The following is a 24076-nucleotide window of genomic DNA, read 5'->3' as shown; positions in this document are numbered from 1 at the left end:
CGCCATGACGATGTGAGAGGAAGTCTGAGGTCAGCTGTTCTTGAGGGAAGTGTGAAGGCCCGGTGTTTTCACGTGATACCCATCTTGCCGCTACACCGGCACAAAGCCTTATGGTTACCGGCCGTGGTTGAAGCTTGTACTTCCCCACTGCTTTTCCTGTGTTATAAATATTGTCAGGGACGGGATATGGGCTCATGTATGTCCCAGCCTACCCGCCATACACAATATGACCAAACACGTGAGGGCATGCCCGGAATAAAGATGTCTACAGAGCAGAACAGTCTCCTCCTCTGACCTATAAGGAGGCGGAACAGGTTGTTTCCAGGGTAACGAGAACACGCTCAGCTCTGGCGCTGTCCTGTATAAGGAGCCTTAGCCATGGAGTTCGATCTGCGGGAATATTTTCGGGCGGCTTTCGAAGACAAGCTGCTAGTGTGAGCATACCTTCATGTGACTGTGCCTGTGTGTCCAGACTTCTTCCCGCTCTGTCTGTCCCCCCCTCCTCCTCTGTCTGCTCCCCCTGTGTCCGGCTTCCTCCTCTGTGTGCAGATATTTCAGCTGCTGATCATCAGAGATCCAATCCTGTATCTTCTGTAATTAGTAGCTTCTAGCTAAATGACTTGGATCTCTTAGTTCATTTTAAAGCAGAGCTCCACCTAAAAGGGGAAGTTCAGCTTTAACACTCCGGTCACATCAGGTGTGACTTGGCATGCGATTTCCATGCCCTGCGACTTACACATCGTATGCCAAGTTGCACCCTATTGTCTGCTATTAGAGTGGTCATATCGGTGCGGTTCCACCAATTTCTAAAGTAGTGCATGCATTCGTTTTGTTGCGGTTTGCATAGACATCTGTGTCAGACGTCTTGCAAATCGCAACCGAAATTGGCATGTCACCTGATTTTGAATCATGCGACTCAGTGTAAGTGACGGGTGTTAGGCCTCATCCCCTGCTCTCTGTTAAGGATTGGCATCTGTGGGGAGCGAGTACCCAATTTTGATAGGTACCCATGTCCACTGCGATTGCCTAGTTCCCCCCCCCCCCCCCCCGAAGTCTCATGGGACATGTGACAGGTCCCAGAGGACTGCAGAACCATTGCCGCAAGCTGTCACAGCCAGGTGCCCACACTTAAGATGCCGGCGCAAGGGACACAGGACTGCTGTGAACCCGGCTGCAGTAAGAACACCGCTGGATCTTAGGACAGGTAAGTGGCTGGTTTTTAAAAATCAGCAGCTACACTTTTTGTAGCTGCTCACTTTTATTTTTTTTTCACCAGAGACAGGAGGTCCGCTTTAAGTACCACAGACAGCAAAAAGATATACAGCATCTTATTGTTTACTGCGTAATTAAAGTTCATGTATGGGCACATTTTATACGTTACAAAAATTATTGAAGAGTTTAAAGCAGAACTCCAGTCCACATATTTTTTTTACCATGCAGGGGAGCTGTGCCCACACCACATGGATCAGCTGCTTGTTTTTTCTAGGGGTGAGGACTAAGCTCATACTTACAGGTGAAACTCGAAAAATTAGAATATCGTGCAAAAGTTCATTTATTTCAGTAATTCAACTTAAAAGGTGAAACTAAGGCTACATTCACACTAGCGTTGTGTGCAGGTGGCAGAGAGGCATTTGGGAAGCGTTTTTACCGCTTCCCAAACGCCTCTGACAATTCTGCACATTGCAGCACATGGTGCTGTTCTAACGGGAGCGTTAGCATTGCATCACGGCAAAACGGACGCCTCTGGTCGAGTCAGGAGGCGTTGAAGCCTCCTATTCTAGCTGGCGTTTGTGGTGCGGTTGCGACGCTGTTGTGGGGCGTTTGCGGAGCGGTAACACCATTTAAACTACATTATAGGCGTTTGTGGGCGTTTTTAACGCTCGGCAAACGCCTAGCAACTGCCGCTAAATCGCGCATGCGGCGTTTGCGGAGCATTTGCCGAGCGTTAAAAAACACTCCGCAAACGCCAGACCAACGCTTGCCAAACGCTATAGGGGCGTTTGGCAAGCGTTGGTAAAACAGTCAAGTGTGAACGAGCCCTAATATATGAGATAGACTCATTACATGCAAAGCAAGATAGTTCAAGCTGTGATTTGTCATAATTGTGATGATTATGGCTTACAGCTCATGAAAACCCCAAATCCACAATCTCAGAAAATGAGAATATTGTGAAAAGGTGCAATATTCTAGGCTCAAAGTGTCCCACTCCAATCAGCTAATTAAGCCATAACACCTGCAAAGGGTTCCTGAGCCTTTAAATGGTTTCTCAGTCTGGTTCAGTAGGAATCACAATCATGGGAAAGACTGCTGACCTGACAGTTGTGCAGAAAACCATCATTGACACCCTCCATAAGGAGGGAAAGCCTCAAAAGGTAATTGCAAAGGAAGTTGGATGTTCCCAAAGTGCTGTATCAAAGCACATTAATAGAAAGTTATGTGGAAGGGAAAAGTGTGGAAGAAAAAGGTGCACAAGCAGCAGGGATAACCGCAGCCTGGAGAGAATTGTCAGGAAAAGGCCATTCAAAAGTGTTGGGGACTTTCACAAGGAGTGGACGGAGGCTGGAGTCAGTGCATCAAGAGCCATCACACACAGCCGGTTCCTGGACATGGGCTTCAAATGTCGTATTCCTCTTGTCAAGCCATTCCTGAACAACAAACAACGTCAGAAGCGTCTTACCTGGGCTAAAAAAAACAGACCTGGTCTGTTGCTCAGTGGTCCAAAGTCCTCTTTTCTGATGAGAGCAACTTTTGCATCTCATTTGGAAACCAAGGACCCAGAGTATGGAGGAAGAATGGAGAGGCACACACTGCAAGATGCTTGAAGTCCAGTGTGAAGTTTCCACAGTCTGTGTTGATTTGGGGAGCCATGTCATCTGCTGGTGTTGGTCCACTGTGCTTCATTAAGTCCAGGGTCAACGCAGCCGTCTACCAGGAGATTTTGGAGCACTTCATGCTTCCTTCTGCAGACGAGCTTTATGGGGATGCTGACTTCATTTTCCAGCAGGACTTGGCACCTGCCTACACTGCCAAAAGCACCAAAACCTGGTTCAATGACCGTGGGATTACTGTGCTTGATTGGCCAGCAAACTCGCCTGACCTGAACCCCATAGAGAATCTATGGGGCATTGCCAAGAGAAAGATGAGAGACATGAGACCGAACAATGCAGAAGAGCTGAAGGCCGCTATTGAAGCATCCTGGTCTTCCATAACACCTCAGCAGTGCCACAGGCTGATAGCTTCCATGCCACGCCGCATTGAGGCAGTAATTGCTGCAAAAGGGGCCCAAACCAAGTACTGAGTACATATGCATGCTTATACTTTTCAGAGGTCCAATATTGTTCTATGTACAATCCTTGTTTTATTGATTGCATGTAATATTCTAATTTTCTGAGATTGTGGATTTGGGGTTCATGAGCTGTAAGCCATAATCATCACAATTATGACAAATCACGGCTTGAACTATCTTGCTTTGCATATAATGAGTCTATCTCATATATTTGTTTCACCTTTTAAGTTGCATTACTGAAATAAATGAACTTTTGCACAATATTCAATTTTTTTGAGTTTCACCTGTACCTGACCCACCAATCCTCCAGAAAACTGCACTCCCCCACGGTCCAGCAGTGGACTGTTCCTGTCTATGGAGTGTCTATTTACAAGACTGCTGGACCGCAGGTGGGGGGGGAGTAGGAGCCGAAAGGACCGTTCTTGTGCTGGGAGGATTGGCGGGTCAGGTGAGTATATCTTCGGTGTCCTCTCCCCTAGAACAATACGAGTATTTGACCTGTGCAGTCCTGGCACAGCCTCTGGTTCACACAGAGTCTCTTCTAGCTCTTTTTGAATCAGCTGCCACTGAGTCAAGCTTTATTGCTGCACTTAGATGGTGCTGCGTCTCTCTTTTTTACTATGTGGAATGTATACTACGTTAACAACATAAGTTGCAGGTTCTGCTCTTTTTCCCCCTTTTTCTTGCTGTGGCACCCAAGGCAGTCACCTCTTCTACCTACCCCGCTTAGTCCGTCCTTGGATTCAGAGGTATAGACCAATACTGGTCCTTTATCCTGATGTACAATCTCTATGACCAGTGAAGAGGCTTGAGATGTGGATGGGCACAGCTGACATTTACAGGAAATTTCAAGATTTGCAGTTTTCTGAATATACTAATCATTTTGACTTGTGCTTTTCACTGAATGCATGCTCTGCTTATGCTGTTTTTTTTATCATCGATTGCCTAGGTTTGTGATAGGCTCAGTTTTCATATTGTACTCTGGCAGAAATACTGATGTAATCACTCAGAATCCTTTTTTTTTGCATGTGACTCCTGTATATCTGTTTAGAATAGTACCAGTTAGAATGTTCACTAAACAGAAGATTTCCTCTACTATGTATAACAGGCGAATGCCAGATCGGGAGGATGATTTCCTAACTCCAGCTACCCGTCTTCTAGAAAAGAGACGAGAGATGATTGAAGTTGAGCAAGCTTTAAATACACAGAAAGAGGTGGAGCCGAAATCTTTATTCATTTGTTTTTTATACCACTATACTGTATTATTTCTCTACGTTTATTTATCTTGGGTTTTAGCTTTCATTTTGGAAGCGCCACTCAATGTTGTGTGAGTGTAATTCTGGCTATATATGTAATCTTTTTTGTATGGCCAGTGGGCTGAACAAAAAAAAAAGCTAATAGATTCCTCCATCCTCACAAAAGAGGTGGATGGGGAAATCTCCCTAACAGGATACTGTATTCTGACAGCTGAACCTGCTGCTTTCAGAATTCACTGGTCAGCGGCTGCAGATGCTGATTGAGAAAAAATTTCCCACATGCCTCTTCAAGCGGTTAACTTCTGTCAAATGAAGACTGCCACACACAGATAGAAATTTGGCCAGACCCTGCTAAAATGGTCATTTTTTTGATGAGCGTATGGCCAGCTAAAACCACAAATCATTAAAACTACTGTAGGTTTTTGTCCACAGGCGCATATCTTAGGTGCATCTATAAGCCTTAGTAAAGGAAGAATGTATGTTGGAGTGCCACAGGGGCAGTCAATATTTTATCAATTCTGTGCATGGCCAGTGCAATATATTTTAATTGTACATAATACTACCATAAAATAACATTGTACTTCTGCTAGTTTACCCTTCCACTTTATTACAGGAATTCCAAATGAAAACAGAGAGCCTTCAGCAGCGTCGTGCAGAATTGGAACACAAGGAAGAGAAACTTAAGGATTCGTTGTTTAAATTTGATAAGTTTCTCAAGGTAGAGTCAAGCTTCTTGGTCAATACATTTGTCAATATTCATCAACAGCAACCAGTTAGTGATGGATATCATGATGATGGCGTTTTATTGTCTTTATTGTTTATTGTTTTATTGTAGTATTTTAAACATTTGCTATCTGAAAAAAAATCTAAATACAAAAGAGAAATCTGTCAGTAGTTTTATTTGTTCAAACATTCTATTTGAACAAGGATCCCACCTGAACGTAAGTGCCTAGTGTTTGCATGATTCATCCCTGGCAATCCTTGATTTATGAGTTCTCTGATCTTTAATATGAATAGTGTGTGCTACACAGACCCTTGTATATTTCTCAATTAATGAAATATCAGTTCCAGACTGATTCATCCTTACATGGTAATTCATTTTGGTACAGAATGGAGCAGCAGCATGCCGTGCACTAGAAATATTGCTACGTCTGGGTCTGTGGTCTTTCCCAAAGTCTAAACATGACTCTACAGTAACATGAAGTATTCTACCCTGGTTTATACTGTATATTGCCCATGGTAGAACCAGAGTGGCTCTCACTTACACTATGATTGGCCAGTGATCATGTGAAAAAGCTGTAATTTTGTACTTTTGTCATTTTTATACTTTACCAATTTTGGGCCTTATAGGTTTGTTACTGCCAATGAATAACACATGTAGGGTAATTATGCAAACCATTGAGTTGGTTCTAAAGGCCCAAGGTTTTTTACCTTCATGCATTCTATGCATGAAGGTGAAAAACCTTCAGTGTGTAGCAGCACCCCCAGCCCCCCTAATACTTACATGAACCTCATCTCGATCCAGCGATGTGCAAAAGAGCAGCGGCTCTCCTGGGTCTCTCTCCTCATTGGTTGAGACAGCTCCCTCTACTGTCAATCACAGCCAGTGAGTCAATGAGGAGAGAGGGGGGGGATGATCAGGACTGAGCCGCGCTCTGTGTGTGAATGGACACACAGAACAGTGGCTCGGGAACGAGCCTGCTCAGGTGCCCCCAATGCAATTGGCTTGCTCTGGAGACACCCAACAGGAGTGAGTGGCCAGGAGTGCCGGCGGGGAACCTGAGAAGAGGAGAATTGGGGATGCTCTGTGCAAAACCACTGCACAGAGCTGGTAAGCCTGCCTTTAATATCACTTTAAGTTTTAGGGTGTATTTGTACAACTGAAGACCCAAAAGAAAAAAAATCACTTAAAGTGGAGCTCCACCCAAAAGGGGAAGTTCCGCTTGAAGGCTTTGTCCCCTGTTCCCCATTAAGGATTGACACCTTTGGGGAGCGAGGGGGGTTCCCAAATTTGACAGGTCCCCGCTCCCATTTCTGTTGCGATCTCCTAGGCAATCGGAAGCGGAAATTGTCCCCCCCTCCTGTAGTCTTCTGGGACATGTGACAGGTCCCAGAAGACTAAGGGACCATTCACAAACTGTAGCGCTACTGGTGCATGTGCAGTGGGTACCCGGCTGTGAAGCTGCAAGCTGTCACAGTCGAGTGCCTGCACTGAAGATGCCAGGCCCGAGGAGACAGGACGGTCGGTCAGCCCAGCCAGTGTGAGGACACGCGGGATCGAGGGACAGATCAGTGTCTATTTTTTGAGCCCTGGTTCACAGTGATTTGGTGTGGAATTCGCAGTGTTTTCAGTGCGAATTCCGCACCACACCAGAATCGCACCCGTTCATGCGAACCGCTGTGGGTGTGTATGTTAACAACACCCCAAAAGCGGTCCGCAAAACACGGTGTGATATGCAGACTCGGATCACATAGGTGCGAATACCTATGCAATCCAATTCTAGTGCGGACCCAAAAAAGGGTCCTGCACGTTTTTGGTGCGGTTGCGGTGTGAATAGAGCCATACAAAATGTATGGGTACAATTGCACCGCACACAAATTGCAAGTGATTTTCACAGGAATGCGGTGTTGTTCCTGTGCAAATCACATGGGATATACCGCACCGCAGATATGTGAACCTAGGATAAAAGTCAGCAGCTACAATTTTTGTAGCTGCTGACTTCTATTTTTTTTAATTCTCACTGGACCTCTGCTTTAAAGGCAAAAAGGAAAAAATAGTCAATACATACATGAAATCGTTCATTAATGAATGCATATTGATTTATGCTGTTGCTAATGGTGTGCATTTAAAAGTATATATATTTTTTGCAATGTTAAGTCTTTCCATATTTGTTTCAACACGAAATGAAATGTATTTCCTTATTTTTAAACCAAGTGATAAGCATAAATCGTCAGTAACACAATCCAGTTTAATATGCCTGTAGACACGACAAACAGTTAAATATGTTTAGAGGTTATCTGGACAGCAAAAAAAATGCTGTTTGTGTCTAGTACATGTTTCTTTTTTTCCCAAACCAAAATGAATAAAAAATGTATCACTTCAAAAACAAACAAAAACAATGTAATTTTTAAATGCACAGTGGTGCTATAGAGTTAGTAGCAGTCCGCACATTGGAAGATGGCAACATTTGCTGTGGTCATCAAGGCTAATGTAATGGGTTAGGTAATGAACAGTGAATCATAAAAAATTTACATTTTAAAGCAGTCAGTAATAACTAAATGAAGGACCAGTGTGTTTTCATCAAGTTAATAGTGTTGCAAGGATCTGAAAAATAATTACTGTACCTGGAAAAAATGCTAGAGAGTTAAGAAGGCCACAGATGAGTTGAAAACCGAACGTTCTGCTGGTCGAAAAACGAAAAGAGCTCAAACATTTGTGCCTTCCTTTTTTCGTTTTTGTAAAAAAAAAACCAGCATTTTGGATCAGGCACTTTGGATTGCAGCACGAAAATCATGTGACGCAACTGGCACACTAATGATGCAAAAAAACCCCAAATGATTTGATGATCAACACAAATTTCATTTAGTTTTCCACTCATCTATGGCCGGTTTTATGGGATCTTCCATGATGTGTGCCACTGTCATTGTTCATAAAGAGACTTGTTATTTCTATAAAAAGATGGCACATGCCACCTTTCTATACCTCATGCTTTGATTTTCTGCAGGAAAATGACTCAAAGCGTAAACGCGCACTGCGAAAAGCAACTGAGGAGCAACAGCTGGCAGCTCAGAAAGAAAGGGAAGCCATACGTTTACAGGTGAAAAACAAGCAGCTGCAAGTATGTAAGGAGAGACTGCTGCGTAGACAAGAGAAAACCAGTATATACCAAAACTACCTGCAGAGAGTACTGGAAAGGACTGAAGAGGTATGGATGTTATGCTGGCATTCTGATGTTCACTTTATGGTGAACCATCTGCCTAAACAGAGCCGTGTCATATCCTTTTCATTGTCTATTATGTTACTTATAAAACTCATTTACACCTGGCCATAAAATGACAGTGACAGATCTGGCCTTTCTCTACATGCATGTAGTGGCAGGACCAGGGTCGGACTGACAACTCATGGGGCCCCCGGGCAATAGGGGATCATGGGGTCCTTGTATTCTTGCCCAAACTCAAAAAAGCCTATGAAAAAGGTACCAGGGGCATCTCATGGGGCCCCTTACTGACCTCGGGCCCTCAGGCAGTGCCTGAGTTTCCAAATGGTCAGTCCGCCCCTGGGCAGGACATGCTTCTCTGCCCCCCTGGTGTGTGGATTAAAAAAAGGCTCATGGTGGCAGTGTTGGTTCTGCTGTGTACAGATTTATGAAATGTCACTTAGTTGATATTTCTGATAAGCATTGTGATGTAGCCCCTCAAAAGCAGCCCTTGTGTACCTTGGATAGACAACATCACCAAGCAGGTAGTGCTCATGAAAGTGCTCATTAAAAGGAGCTCCACAGGTATTATGTTAAACTTTAATGCTGGTTATTCAAAATGTAAGGTGTTCTTGCTGTCCTTTGAGATGCATATGAACTTTGATGGGCACTTTAAATTTAAATACACGTCATTTGATTTGTGTCCACAAATAGAATTATGGGAAATATAATGTTTTTCAAACACTATTTGTTGCTGTATTTCTCTCTCTAGTTCCAAGAAGTACAGGAAATGATAGACCGGTTCAACACCTTAATGGCTACGCAAGACAAGTTGCTAAAGCGGGAGCTTGAAAATCAGGAGAATACTGAAAAAGAAAAGGCACGACTGCTGCATTATCAGGAGGAAGCCCGCAGCCAGATCCTGGAGCTCAATAACCAGCTGGCTGATCTACAAGAAGAGCTGGAGAGAGCAAGAGCTATAGAGCTGGAATGGGTATGATTGTTCCTAGCTTTGCACTGGGAATCTTTACAACATGCTTACAAAGAATTTCTACTCAAATGAAATATTTAGTAGAGTTTATCTAACAGCCTCATTGTGTATGGAATGGCTGTAACATGGAACTCAAAGCCAAAGGGTAAAATATATATAAATAATTTGATGCTAATGTTGAAGTCATCAAGAAATCTAAAAATCACATAGATGACTCACCTAACTTGCATGTATACAATGAAATTAATAGGATTATTGAACTCACCTTAAAATCTCTTTCATGAAGTTCACTAAAGGACACATGTCCTGCCTCTCTGTTTTGATAATCAAGCTCTTGATACTGCTTTACTACCAAACCATGGCATGCTAGCAGTAGGAGGAGTTTTACTCAGGACTGACCTACATTTTTTTTGCCAGTGTCTAGTCCTCCTGTAAGGGGCACTATAACCCAAAGGTTTCAGAAGTTCCGTTCCTCAGTGGACCCTGAGAAAATGATTTTATGATGAGTATAAAAATCCTTATATTTTTATTCTCCTGTCCATTAAGGGACACAGGACTAAAACCATGCACAAATGCAGTCTGACTGAGCGATGGGCAACACAGCTAACCAGCCCATCGAGGACAAGGAGCTGCCTACAGCTCAAAGAGACACCTGAATGGCCTTACGCCTGAAGCTAGCATAAGATGAGGCAAAAACATTTATCTGGTAAAACTTAGAGAATATGTGAACAGAAAATCAGGTGCACACTTAAAAACCTGGGAGACAGAGGCATGATGCCAAAATGCCCTGGTTGGGTGAGCCTTAATTGAAAAGGGGGACTGTGATCCTTGAGACAAAAAGCAAGAATGTTGGTCTGCGTGAGACACGTAGAAGTGGTGGAACAAGAGCCCGAGTGCCTTTCCTGTGCCCATTTAAAATAATAAAAAGGGAATCTGCTTTCCAAAAATAAAGCTGTGGCTGAGAGATAAGCTCACACAGCCCGAACAACATCCAGATAAAGGAGAAAAACCTCCTTCTAGTAAACCAGAGCAAGATGTAGAAAAGCAGTACCTTCATTAAGGTTAAAGGCAGATGCCACCTTACAAAGTAAAGAAAGCCTAGGTCTCAACACCGCTTTGTCCTGAAAAGCAGGATTAAAAAGGATTTCTTGCAAAATAAGGCTGCCAGTTCAGATGTTTGCATAGCTGAAGTGATAGCTACTAGGAAAAATAACCTGGTAGTCATAACAGAGAGAGGAATGTCTCTGGTAGGTTCAAATGGGAGCTTCTGAAGTGCAGAGAGGACCAAATTCAAATCTTATGGAGGCAGAGGAGATTTCACCAGGGGAACCACGTGGGATACCCCAGCAGAAAAGTTTTGCTCATAGAGCAGGACTCTGGAACACAAAAGCAAGTGCATAAATCTGGCAGTACTGATCCCATACAGCTACTATTGCATCCACCCCTTCAGGCAGCAGAACCTCAGACCTGGACACAAACAAGTGCAGTTTGTTGTTGAATCTGGAGGCCAAGATGTCCACATTCAGGGTCTCCCCACTTGCAACAGACTTCTTGGAACACCTCTAGGTATAGAGATAACTCTACCAGGTCCAGACATTGTTGGCTGAGAAAATCTGCCTACTAATTATGTCCATGTACAGCTGACAGCTGGAACATGATGTTCTGCCCAAGATAGAGTTTGCTTTACCCCATTTTCTGTAGTGACTGCTTTTTCATCCCTCATAATTGATCTACAGTACACAGGCATTGGCTCACTGGATCTGGATCAGGTGACTCTGGTCAGTCCAATGCTGAAGGGAAAGACAAAAACAAAGCATCTGAAGCTCCAAGATATTGATTAGGAGCGAGATTTCCCCGGCAAACAAGTTCTCTGCATGACACAGTACCCAGGGCTTCCTCCCAGACTGACAGGCTGGTGTCCATCATCAGGATCTTTCAGAATATAGGAAGGAACGATTTACCTAATATCAGAGCTGGATCCCAAAGCCACTAAGACAGAGACAGCCTGGTCAATGGTGTTAAAGGAATCAGCTTGTCCAGAGACAAGGCTGATTTGTCCCACAAGGAGAGACTGACCTAAGAGGGACAGGGGCTTTTAGAGGGGACTGCAGGCGCTAGCCTCTTGCCAACTGACCATGGCCCTGGCATCTGAGAGGGCTCTATTCTTTGGGAGGTGTGTGCCTAGATGGACCTTTTGGAGTAGTTTACTTCAGTTTCAAGTCCATGTAACCCCGTAAAACACAGACTCTGAGAATTGAAGGACCAGGATACAGTTTTGGGGTCTCTGTGCCCAAACCAGCATTGACGTCTTCAATCCCCTCCCCCCCTTCCTAGCTTCAGATGTTGATATATTAAGCTCAAAACAATCTGATGCTGAGGACTCTTGCTCTAATCTGTTTATTAAGATGGGATGTGTTTACTGTCTTTCTACCATTGTGTGCCTCCACGATTTGCATTCCCATTGTTAATTGAGTTAATTGAGTCACCTATTGTTTCTGTCTGTCTGCTAGTTCTCCTGGAGATGAGATTAGTATTATGCCTACTTCACCTTGTTACCAAACCATTGCGGGATGTTTATCCTAATGTATATTTGTTTTTATTGTTCATGTGGGGACTGCCCCTATTCCTGAAATGTATAAAAATCGGTATCGGGTGATATCGAAGAAGTGTTCCAGGAGCCGGTCGCCATGGAAGCGGAGTTCCAGTGGTGTATGCAAGAGAATATTGCCATGTATGGAGAGTCTGGTTCTACACAGGACATGCTGGAATTGAGAGACGTGATTCGCTGAAAGGCTTTGGTTGGAGGCTCTCCAAGTGGAGCAAGACTATTATGGAAAGATTCTCCCTACATCCCTGGCTGCACTTGGACTTGCATATACCATTCCTAGGAGATAATCCTCGGAAGGAGTGGATGATGAAGCTGTATAGGTTGGTTCAGACAGAAATGGTGCTAGATAATGGTTATCGGGCGTTGCAATGATACGCTACCCAAGTGTGTCCGTGGCTATAGAACAGCAATCCAATAGAAGGCTATGACTACAGTGGCCCGGGATTAATATTTGAGATGCTTCAGGAGGATCCACATTTTGGTAGTGGAGCGGAGATGAGAGGACATCCAAGATTTTAGGGAGTTAGACCTTCCCAGTGAGCTCGGATTAAGAAGTGACTTGGACTATAGTTACACAAGAATGGGAGCTGGAACAAGCATATAAAAGACTGTTTGACGAAGCTCAACAGTATGCCCCAGCACCAGGGGTGGACTGACAACTCATGGGGCCCCCGGGCAATAGGGGATCATGGGGCCCCTGTGTCCTTGCTCACACTCAAAGCACACCCAAAAAAGTCTATAATTTCATGGGGCCCCCTACTGACCCTGGGCCCTCGGGCAGTGCCCAAATGCTCGAATGGTCAGTCCGCCCCTGCCCAGCACTCATGGATGTTATGGATTACGAGTTACCCACTGAAGTGCTGCCACTGGGCCCAAGTGCTGCCAGATTGTGCCTTGAATTGTCAGCAATTCCAGAGACTGGGGATTTAATAGACTTTTCTGCTAAGGAGGAACAACCCAGTGAGCTTTCAGCAGAAGAGCTGGCATCAAGGCAGAGTGCTGTTGACCTCCTGCCTACAACAATCAGTGGTCCTGGAGGATTTGTGCGAGGCCACCGAATTTTCATTTTGTTTCCCAGTGGAGGAGCTGGCATCAGGGCAGAGCACCACTGACCTCTGTCTAGCACCAACAGCACTTCCAGAGCTCCAGGGAGCCAGGGTGGGCAGCCCTTCTCCCCTGCAGCAGGCCGATACAGTGGAACTCCTAACCCCAGCTGAAGTGCTAGCAGCTGGATTGAGGGTTTGTACAGAGATGATCCTCCTTCACTACCTCCCTACCCCCAATGACCCCAAAAAAACAAAAACAAAGTGGCCGCAGACATCTAACTATATTCCGAAATAGTGAAAAACAATTAAAGGCGTGAAAGGGTGCTGCGCTACTTGAATGATCAGTGAAACATAAATTACATAAACTGAATGTAAATATGTCCCTCTTCCAAGTGTAAACATAACATATAGAAACATGAATGGGTGCAAAAAATACCACGTGACAGTAACAGCCGCAAAAAAGGCTATAAAGTGCTGGTGACACAGGAGAATAAATCAATAATGCTGATGCATATTATGAAAAGTGACTCAGTCCCCCCCCCCCCCAAAAAAAAACAATTAAAAACTAAGTGACTCAATACTAAAAAAGATAAATCAATAAGTAACTCAGTCCCAGAAATCTTCAGTGTACGCTGTGAAACATCCAGTGCTGCAAACATATACGGAAAAATCCTCCACCAGCTAGCGTGCGTGCTCACCTTCAAAATGCGACCCACAAGGAGTCACAAAGCATAGAACACCTCAAATGATGATTCCAAGAAATTGGTCCTCGATGCAATCAGAGAGCAAAAGGTCATCAGCAACAGCGCTGACAAACACTCATAAGCATGCTCCAGAAATGGCCGACTGAGTCACTTTTTGACTCAGTCGGCCATTTCTGCGAAGTAACAAATAATGATGTCTGCTCTTTAGGCTGGAGTACTCTTCCCCCCAGTAGAATCCTTGATGATGGCCTTCAGAGTCAGTCCTGAGTTGCCCCTCAAAGACCATGTGGACCACTGTCCAGCACTTTAGTCACAGAGCCCTGTGTATATGTACTGACTGGAGACTAATGTGAGACAGAAGACAGGAGTTTTCTAACTACCCATCAAAGCTGAAGTTCAGAGCCAGGCACATCAAGTCCACACAATCCATGATCTGCTGTTCTATGTCCGCATCAATTAGATCCTATTTAAGGGTTCTGAACCAGTCATATGTAGCTTGGCAGATGAGATCTACAACCAGAAGATGATGTAAAGCAGAGACTGCTAAAGTGAATATGGCCCTACAAACAGCTTCCAGCCTCTTATTGGTGGGGTCCTAAAAGGAAGGGTGTCCTCCATTGGTATAGTAGTTGTCTTGTTAGGGCGAGAAATAGCTTGTTCCACAGTAGGAACAGACCACTTTGTGACATAAACTACTTGCTGCGCAGGTAGGTAAATTAGCTGGATAATCTGGGACAAAGTCCTGTATAATGTAGTAAAGACCTCTGCAAAGAAGAGGAACAGGCACAGCTACACCCAACAGAGCTAAGGAGGACTCTGACAGCTGCAGGCATTGTAAGCTTAAAGTATTTTAAGGCCTTTCCACTTACTCATGGAACCTAGACAGCTGGTAACTGGCAGAAAAGCTCAAGACTGAAGGGTCTAGTGGCCAGAGGCAACTAAGCACCACTGCAGGCAGTCAGCAGTAAAAGGTCAAAGCTCCATGTGACTCTTGCAGTAGGCAGGAAAGAGCCAGTGGAATGACATCAGCACTCTGAGAGTGTTAACACCCTTCGAAGCAGGCCAGGAGGAAAAGGGGAATAAGGTTTGGCACCTAATGCTCTAGACCTAAAGGTGCTCCAGAGCTGCATTATCTGAACCAGTCTTAAAGTGGAACTTCACTCAATCAACATTGAATTTTTTAATCCTTATACTGCTAGCATTAGTAAATTGATAGGAAAGTATCATATTTACTTCTTTTCGACTTTTGTTTACATTTCTTCAGTTACTTTCTGGTTTCCAGGCCTAGGCAAATGATGCCATACATTCCAGAAGTCTTCAGGAGGGGAGGAGGATTTTTTTTTAGCTAAGCACAGCCTCCTACATGCATGCGTGAGCTAAGGGCAGATGGATTCTAGGAAGTAAATGCTACTTGAATCATCTGCCCTTAATCAAGATGGCCACAGCCAGAAATGCTGGCAGCGAGACATGAATACAGTTGCAAGAAAAAGTATGTGAACCCCTTGGGATTACGTGGAGTTTTGCATGAATTGGGCATAAAATGTGCTCAGAACGTCATCTAAGTCAAAACAATAGAAGAATACAGTCTGCTGAACATAATACTACACAAACATTAGATGTTGCCATGGTTTAATTGCACATAACATGTAAACATTCACAGTGCAGGGAGGAAAAAGTATGTGAACCTTTGGACTTAATAACTGGTTGACCCTCCTTTGGCAGCAATAACCTCAACCAAACATTTCCTGTAGTTGCAGATCAGACCTGCACAACGATCTGGAGTAATTTTGGACCACTCCTCTTCACAAAACTGTTTCAGTGTAGCAATATTCTTGGGATGTCTGGTGTGAATCGCTCTCTTAAGGTCATGCCACAGCATTTCAATCGGGTTGAGGTCAGGACTCTGACTGGGCCACTCCAGAAGGCGTATTCTGTGCTGTTGCAGCCATTGTTTTGTTGAATTACTTGTATGCTTTGGGTCATTGTCCTGTTGCATCACCCATCCTCTGCGGAGCTTCAGTTGGCAGACAGATGGTCATACGTTTTCCTGCAAAATGTCTTGATAAACGCTGGAATTCATTTTCCCATCAATGACAACAATCCATCCAGGCCCTGAGGCAGCAAAGCAGCCCCAAACCATGATGCTCCCTCCGCCATGTTTTACAGTGAGGATGAGGTTTTGATGTTGGCGTGCTGTTCCTTTTTTTCTCCACACATAGTGTTGTGTGTTCTTCCCAAACAACTCAATCTTGGTTTCATCTGTCCACAGTATATTTTGCCAGTAGTGCTGTGGAACATCCAGGTGCTCTTTTTGCAAACTTCAAACGTGCTGCAATATTCTTTTTGGACAGCAATGGCTTCCTCCGTGGTGTCCTCCCATGTACACCATTCTTGTTTAATGTTTTCCTTATTGTAGATGTGTCAACAAAAATGTTAGCATGTGCCAGAGATTTCTGTAGGTCTTTAGCTGACACTCTGGGATTCTTCTTTACCTCATGCAGCATTCTGCGTTGTGCTCTTGCAGTCATTTTTACAGGATGACCACGCCTAGGGAGAGTAGCAACAGTGCTAAACTTTCTCCATTTGTAGACAGCCTGTCTTACCATGGACACATGAACATCGAGGCTTTTGGAGATACTTTTGTAGCCCTTTTCAGCTTCATGCAAGTCAACAATTCTTGATCGTAGGTCTTCTGAGAGCTCTTTTCTGCAAGGCATGGTTCAAAACAGACAGTGCTTCTTGAAACCAGTAAACCCAAAACAGGTGTGTGTTTTTTAAGGGCAGGACAGCTGTCAGCAACACATCCGATATCATCACACTGGTTGGAGTCAAGGTTGGCTCACTCCTGGCTCCAATTAGCTCTGGGAGAAGTCATTAAGCTAGGGCCTCACATACTTTTTCCTCCCTGCACTGTGAATGTTTACATGTTATGTGCAATTAAACCATGGCAACATCTAATGTTTGTGTAGTATTATGTTCAGCAGACTGTGTTCTTCTGTTGTTGTGACTTAGATGACGTTCAGAGCACATTTTATGCCCAATTCATGCAAAACTCCACGTAATCCCAAGGGGTTCACATACTTTTTCTTGCAACTGTAGATGTCTAAGTTTGCTTTGAATATTAAAAATTAATTAACCTCCTGGTACTTTAAGGGTTTCAGAAACCTGGAGGTGGGGCAGGGTTTCAAAGGTCATGTGACTGCCGTGATTCGCCGTCACGGCGGTCACATGATCAGGAAAGGTCCCGATCGAAAGAGGAGATTGGGACCTTTCCGTGAGTACCAGACATGTGTGCTGGGAGCGGGCAGGGCGCACGCTCTCAGCACTTAATTGCACGCAAATGTGTGGCCGCTCAGCATCAAGGCCCAGACGCCGGGAGGCTGCACATTTGCTTGCGGCTGGCGTGAAGAGGTTAAATAGCGTTTTTGGTGTGTGGTGCTCAGATGTAGTGTAGTACCGCTTTAAATAAGCAGAGCTGCATAAAATACCTCAATCCTTCTAGGATACAAGCAAAACATTGAGGCATGCTGGTAGCAGGAGGGGTTATAATTCAGTTTCAGAACTCCTGTGTCTCTCAATGGATGAGAAAGAAATATACTTTCGGTGGACTGACATTTTAAAAGAGAAGTATGAGCAAACCTTTTTTGGCCATACTTCTTTTGTGGGTCACAGAAGTGCTCCTGTGACCCAGAGTTAGTTAATAGTGGGCTATTACCCACTATAAGTTGACATAGCAGAGCTGCTCCATGATCTGGAAGGAGCCTCTGTTCTGAGACATCTGAGAGCTGAGTGATCAGTGGTCATGTAATCGTTCCCGGTGTTAGAGCTGACGTGGGACAGCTACAGCATTGAGGTGAGTATGTGCGTTTTTTTTTTTTTTTTTTAAGTCCTTACTTCTTTTAAGCTACCACTGCCAGGTGATGCTCACACAACATGTACCAACAGCTGGATGTCATTCTCTTTTATATTGTGCCAAAAATGTTTAATTAGTAGGACAATTAATGCTTTCTAAAACACTCTGCAGGAGTCTCGATGGGCACAAATTCAAAACACCGCAGCTGAAAATACATTACGATTGGGTCGCATCAGAATGGCAACTCTGAATCTCTTCCAAATCATCACAAAGCAGATGCATATGAAGTCTGATGCATCTATAGAAGACACTGAAATGCAGCTTGAAAAGGTGAAGGTCCACCTAACACATTTTCTGATTGGTTTACAAATGATCACATAAGGAACGAGTTCAATCATGTCAAACCCTGGCATCCACACAGAACCAGTAACTTAGGCTGGCCATACATTAAACAGTTTTCGTTCGAATTTTGCTTTAGATTTACCAAAAATCATATAATAAAAGGTCAAGCCTAACAACACTTTCAATTGTATCCAGTTAGGCAGGCTCTTGCACTACGGGGTTGAAGGTAAATCTAAAGGAAATTGGGCAGAAATTGGACAGAAAATTGTATAGTGTATGACCAGCCTTACAGAAGGGTATATTTGTTGGTTAATTGGTCCTGTGTTAGATGTATTTATTTCAATAACAAGAAATGTTCTTCCAAAAAAGGAATGCTAATACTTTTTTTTTCATGCATCTAACAGCTAAATGTATACCTGAACTACAGTTTAATCCTCTAATCCAATTAAATCCTTAATGTTTAAATCTATGTGGTATGGAGATAAACAAACTGGACAATTAGCTGTGGCGTGTTTGTGTGTAGCTGCAGAAATGTTGACCCTGGATGCACACTGGCTGTGTCCAGGGTCAATGTAAGTTCCATGTGCATGTAACTGCTTGAATGAGTGGTTATATGTGAACAGGGCAGCAGTGGCTAAATGGTTAGCACTTCCGCCTGGCAGTACTAGGGTTGTTGGTTCAAATCTGAACCACGGCACCACCTGCCTGGAGATTGCATGTTCTCCCTGTGTCTGTGTGGGTTTTCTCCCACATTCCAAAGACTTGCTGGTAGGTTAATTGGCTCCTGTCTAAATTGGCAGCAGTATATGAATGTGAGTTAGGGACCTTAGATTGTATGCTCCTTGAGGGTTAGGGACTGGTGTGAATTAACAATATATATATACATGTAAAGTGCTCTGTATATTGATATATATAGCAATATAAGAACCTGTAATAAATGAAAAAATAAATAAACAGCAGCAGCACCTGCCATTGATTTGCACAGAGTACAAATCTGATAGCTGCTGCTGGCTGCGCACAGTGGGGTTGATTTATTAAACTGGAGAGTGCAAAATCTGGTGTGGCTGTACATGGTAGCCAATCAGCTTCTTACTTCAGCAAATGTTGTACTCTCCAGTTTTAGTAAATGAACCCCAATGTGTCCAAGCAACAACAATTACAAGGAAGAATCTGATTGTTTCTGGCAGCTGCCCTAAGGCCGCATATATTCGGCCATCTGAAGGTAGCCTTAATGGAAACTCCACCAGTTGCTGTATGCCCTTTGTACTTCTAAGCAGCAGATTAAAAGAATGCCAAACATTCCTATGCTTCATTGCCACATCCAATTAATACTAACATAACTTTCTTGTGCATTTAGATTAAGATCTGCTTTGTGGACCTTGATGCCATACATAAAGACCTAAAGAAGGCTGAAATAAATCCACAGACACCAGCCATGTCTTCTGCCAACTGACTGTATTCAAAAGCTACCCTTGCAGAACTCAAGTTTACCATGCCTGTTGCTGCATCACCCATTCCTTATTGTGTACTTGCCTAAAATGCAGCATTGACATTCTTCACAGAAGCACAAAAATAAATGAAGTAATGACCAAGAAGTCACAGCGGACAGTGGATATAGAAAAACCTAGATTGAGAATGTTTGTATGTTTTTGCGCGTGTGTATGTGTATATAATAAAATATTATATACACACATTTTTATTATATTTATAATATATGTATATATATTTATTATACACACACAGCTTAGAGTTATCCTGTTTCCATGCACATTAGAAGCATATTTTATGCTCAAAGTTTAGAGGCAGGAAAAAAAACTCTTCTGGTTTGCGTTTTTGATTGGAGCTTTCTGGCAGAAAAAAATGCTAAACTCTCTTGAACTCGTGTAAGCTGTGTACAAAAATACTCTATATCAGCATTTGTTTCTGCCAAGGGAACTGGCGTTTTTTTTAAGCCCAGTGTGCATAGAACCTTAGGGAGACCCCCCCCCCCCATTTGTCCTGTTTACCAATGTCATCAAAAGTGAAAGTAAGTAAATCCCGAATTTTGGGTTGACACAAGAAAAATAATAGAGGAAAAATCTTTCAATGGGGACACTAGGGGGTTTATTTACTAAACCTGGTTGACTCAGAAACTTGGGCACCTGTGCATGGTAGCCAATCAGCTTCTAACCTCAGCATGTTCAGTTAAGCTTCAGCAATAAAACCTGGAAGCTGATTGGTTTTTATGCAGAAGTGGACAAGATTCTGAGTCAACCAGGTTTAGTAAATAAACCCCTAGGTGACATTCCAGGATTCCTCACTTTGGATTTGGCTATGGCACAGGAAGTGAAGGGAATTCTCCCCAGTGGGACACAGATGGCTAAAAAACAAAAAGTACTGACAGTGGTTATAACCCTCCCTTAATCAAAAATGCAGGAAAAAAGTTTTACCTTTAGTTATACTTTAAAGTGACTGTAAACCTTCATATTCTTTTTTTGTTAAAATAAAAAATAAGTTCTACTTACCTGCTCTGTGCAAGAGTATTGCACTGAGGGGTCCCTTATTGCCTCTTCTAGGGTTGACTAGTACTCCCTGTTCCTCCTCCTCTAGACACACGCAGCACGTCTGAACCCCCAATGGCTCCTGCTGGTGTCAGCAAAGCCTGTGAGAGCAGGGAGAGAAGACCTGCAGCCTGGGTACAGTGCTGGATTGATTTGCATAACTGTTGGGGGGTGGGGGAGGTTTTTACCATAAGGCAAGGAATGCATTTAAGTAAAAAACCTTTAGGCCTCATTCACATATGGCAAAGCAGGATTTTCAAAAGTGCGATTCGCACAAGATTTAGCATCTTGAATGAGCTGCCCTACGTGTGTTTGTCTCCCAAAAAGAAGCTCCTGCTCCTTTTAATGCGACAAGCGTTGTGCGATTTTTAAAGGCACGGTTTTGCTGCGATTGCCACATAATCCTTTTGCGTGACAGTTGCGTCAGAATCACATCGCATTTGGGGAGAGTTGTGCTGCAATTGCCATGCAATTTGGGATTGCATGCAGAATTGCAGCAATTCTGCCCGAAAATTAAATAGCAAGATGTAAACAGGGACTAGAGTTTAGAAACACTTGAAAACTACTGGCTAGAGATACACCTTAAGGCAAGTCAACCATATATTTTATTTTTTTTAACTTGTCATCCTGAGGATTTACCCCCCCCCCCCCCTTCTTGACCAGACCTTATTTGCATTTCTTTTTTTTAACTGACAATTGCGCGGTCATGCAACGCTGCACCCAAATGAGATTTGCATCCTTTTTGTCCCACAAATAGAGCTTTCTTTCGGTGGTATTTGATCGCCTGTGTGTTTTTTATTTTTTGCGCTATAAAAAGAAAGACCTACAATTTTGAGAAAAAAAAAACAATATTTTTGACTTTTTGCTATCAAACATGTCCAGTAAAAAAATTTAAAAAATCAAATTTCATCATAAATTTAGGCCAAAATGTATTCTGCTACATGTCTTCGCTAAAAAAAATCCCAATACGTGTAAATTAATTGGTTTACATGAAAGTTATAGCATTTACAAATGGCGGTATAGATATTGGGATTTTTTATTTATTTTTACTAGTAATGGCGGCGATTGGTGACTTATAGTGGGACTGCGGCGGGCATTCTGACACTGGGGGAACTGACTTGGTGTCACGGACATCCCTAGTGACACCAATACAGTGATCAGTGCTAAGAAAAAAAGCACTTCCACTGTACTAAGGACACTAGGCAGGAAGGGGTTAACATGGGGGGGGGGGGCGATTAAAGGGTTAACTGATGTGCAGGGGGTGTTTTACTAGGGGGCAGTGTCTGTGTGTTTCATTGTAATCACACTGCTTTGCATCCAAAGCACTGTGCCCAAGCTGATAGAGAGAACTGTTAGTAAACAAAACAGTTCTCCTCCCTGTCGGAGATCCTCCAAAATCATCAGGCGCTGGCGAATAATCACCGGCCAGGACCCGGTGATTTACAGCCATGGCTGCGAATGGCGACGCGGGTAGAGTGCGCGTGCGGCTCATGCTCGCCACCTACCCGGAAATGAAAAATTTTGTATATGTGTGATTTTGCGCACCGGTGGCGCCCTGTAGCAGTATTTCTGCTATAGGGCAGTCGGGAAGCAGTTAACTCAGGAGCAACAGGGTTTATTTGTTCTGAAGCGCACAGCTGCTTCTATATGTCTAAAGAGTCATTTCTGATAGAGCATACATTTTAGCAGCCTTGGCTTGAAGGCTTCAACATATTTGATTCATTTTATGAAATGACTGTAAATAGCTGTTTTCTGAAAAACAAATGGCTGTCAAAATAGCATTTTGTGCATCTATATGAAAATGGATCGTCTTTTATTAAAAAAACAGAATCTGTAGTGCCATCTGCTGGTGGCTTGTAGGTTTGCTGTCCCATTTTTAAATCGATTGTAGCTTCAGATTTAATTTTTTTAACCACTTGCCCTCCAGAGGATTTACCCCCCTTCCTGACCAGGCCTTTTTTTTTGTGATACAGCTCTGCGTTACTTTAAATGACAATTGTGCGGTCATGCAATGCTGCACCCAATTGAAATTATAGAGCTTTCTTTCGGTGGTATTTGATCGCCTCTGCGTTTTTATTTTTTTGCACTATAAACTAAAAAGGACCGACAATTTTGAAAAAAAAAAACAATATTGTTTACTTTTTGCTATAAAACATAAAAAAAAATTAAAAAGCTAATTTCGTCATAAATGTAGGCCAAAATGTATTCTGCTACATGTCTACAAATGGCGGTATATATACTGGAATTTTTCAGTTTTTTTTAATACTAGTAATGGTGGCGATCAGCGTCTTATAGTGTTACTGCGGGACTATGGCACTAACTGCCACTGACATCCCCAGTGACACTAATACAGTGATCAGAGCTAAAAAAAAGCACTGACTGTACTAATGACACTGCGCAGGAAGGGGTTAACATCTGGGGCAATCAAAGGGTTAACTGTGTGTTGTTTTGCTATGTGTGCTGTGTGTGATTTACTGTGTAGGCACGCTGCTTTGTATTGCTTTGCTATGCAGAGCAAAACAAAGCAGCATGCTGGAGCTGACAGGGTAGAGATCTGTATTGTTTACATACAGACCTGTCAGTGTTCTTCAGCGATCGCTGGGTGCCAGCGGGGAATCTCTGTCCGTGACCCAGTGATCGACAGCTGCAGTCACCAAAGGCGGCGCGGGCAGGGCGGCATGCGTGTGCTCCCCCCTACCCAGGAATGCAAAATCAAGTGTATATATATATATATATGTGATTTTGCACAGCCCTGCCACCCTGTAGCAGTATTTGTGCAGAGAAGCGGTTAAATAACAAATATGGTATACTTATTTGCTCTGTGCAATAATTTTCTGATCCTCCTCAGGTTCCCCACTGGTGCTCCTGGCTTCTCACCCCTGCTGAGTGCCTCCATGCAATAATCCCTCTGTTCTGTTATTATAAACCTATTCTAATATCAGCCAGAACTCCTATGTGTTTCATACACTAAACCAAATTAACCCTCAAAAATGAAACCCATGGAGTGCTACTATTATTATTATTATACAGGATTTATATAGCGCCAACAGTTTGCTCAGCACTTTACAATATAAAGGGAGACAATACAACAACTATACAGTTCAATACAAGAGGGTTAGGAGGGCCCTGCTCCTTGGAGCTTACAATCTAAGAGTATTATTATATAGGATTTATATAGCGCCAACAGTTTGCTCAGCACTTTACAATATAAAGGGAGACAATACAGCAACAATACAGTTCAATACAAGAGGGTTAGGAGGTCCCTGCTCCTTGGAGCTTACAATCTAAGAGTATTATTATACAGGATTTATATAGCGCCAACTGTTTGCTCAGCGCTTTACAATATAAAGGGAAACAATACAGCGACTATACAGTTCAATACAAGAGGGATAGGAGGGCCCTGCTCCTTGGAGCTTACAATCTAGGAGTATTATTATATGGGATTTATATAGTGCCAACAGTTTGCTCAGCGCTTTACAATATACAGGGTTAGGAGGGCCCTGCTCCATTAAATTCACTGCTTCATATACGAA

The 24076-nt window shown here is 43.3% G+C and overlaps 1 protein-coding gene across 1 annotated transcript; it reads left to right on the top strand.

Moving 5' to 3' along the window:
- The first annotated feature begins 302 nt into the window (after positions 1–302).
- CFAP73 (cilia and flagella associated protein 73) lies at positions 303–22424 on the top strand. The gene is made up of 7 exons (XM_089655419.1): positions 303–434; positions 4395–4500; positions 5156–5260; positions 8268–8468; positions 9232–9453; positions 17833–17991; positions 19361–22424. Exons 1-7 carry the CDS (start codon positions 379–381, stop codon positions 19454–19456), a joined length of 945 nt encoding a protein of 314 aa, XP_089511545.1. The 5' UTR covers positions 303–378; the 3' UTR covers positions 19457–22424.
- Positions 22425–24076: the final 1652 nt, after the last annotated feature.

The sequence above is a fragment of the Staurois parvus genome, unplaced genomic scaffold (assembly GCF_062004578.1).
Source record: "Staurois parvus isolate SC_StPar_1 unplaced genomic scaffold, SC_StPar_1.0 ptg000840l, whole genome shotgun sequence".
In the NCBI taxonomy this organism is placed as follows: domain Eukaryota; kingdom Metazoa; phylum Chordata; class Amphibia; order Anura; family Ranidae; genus Staurois; species Staurois parvus.
Note: the sequence above shows the minus strand (reverse complement) of the source record. Positions and strands in the feature narration are given on the sequence as shown.

What these genes read in the sequence shown, in the direction of transcription:
- CFAP73 (XM_089655419.1), top strand. Translation starts at nt 379, where the DNA reads ATGGAGTTCGATCTGCGGGAATATTTTCGGGCGGCTTTCGAAGACAAG. An exon ending in TACTGGAAAGGACTGAAGAG is followed by an intron (nt 8,469 to 9,231) that starts GTATGGATGTTA and finishes TTCTCTCTCTAG; the next exon opens with TTCCAAGAAGTACAGGAAAT. An exon ending in CTGAAATGCAGCTTGAAAAG is followed by an intron (nt 17,992 to 19,360) that starts GTGAAGGTCCAC and finishes TTGTGCATTTAG; the next exon opens with ATTAAGATCTGCTTTGTGGA.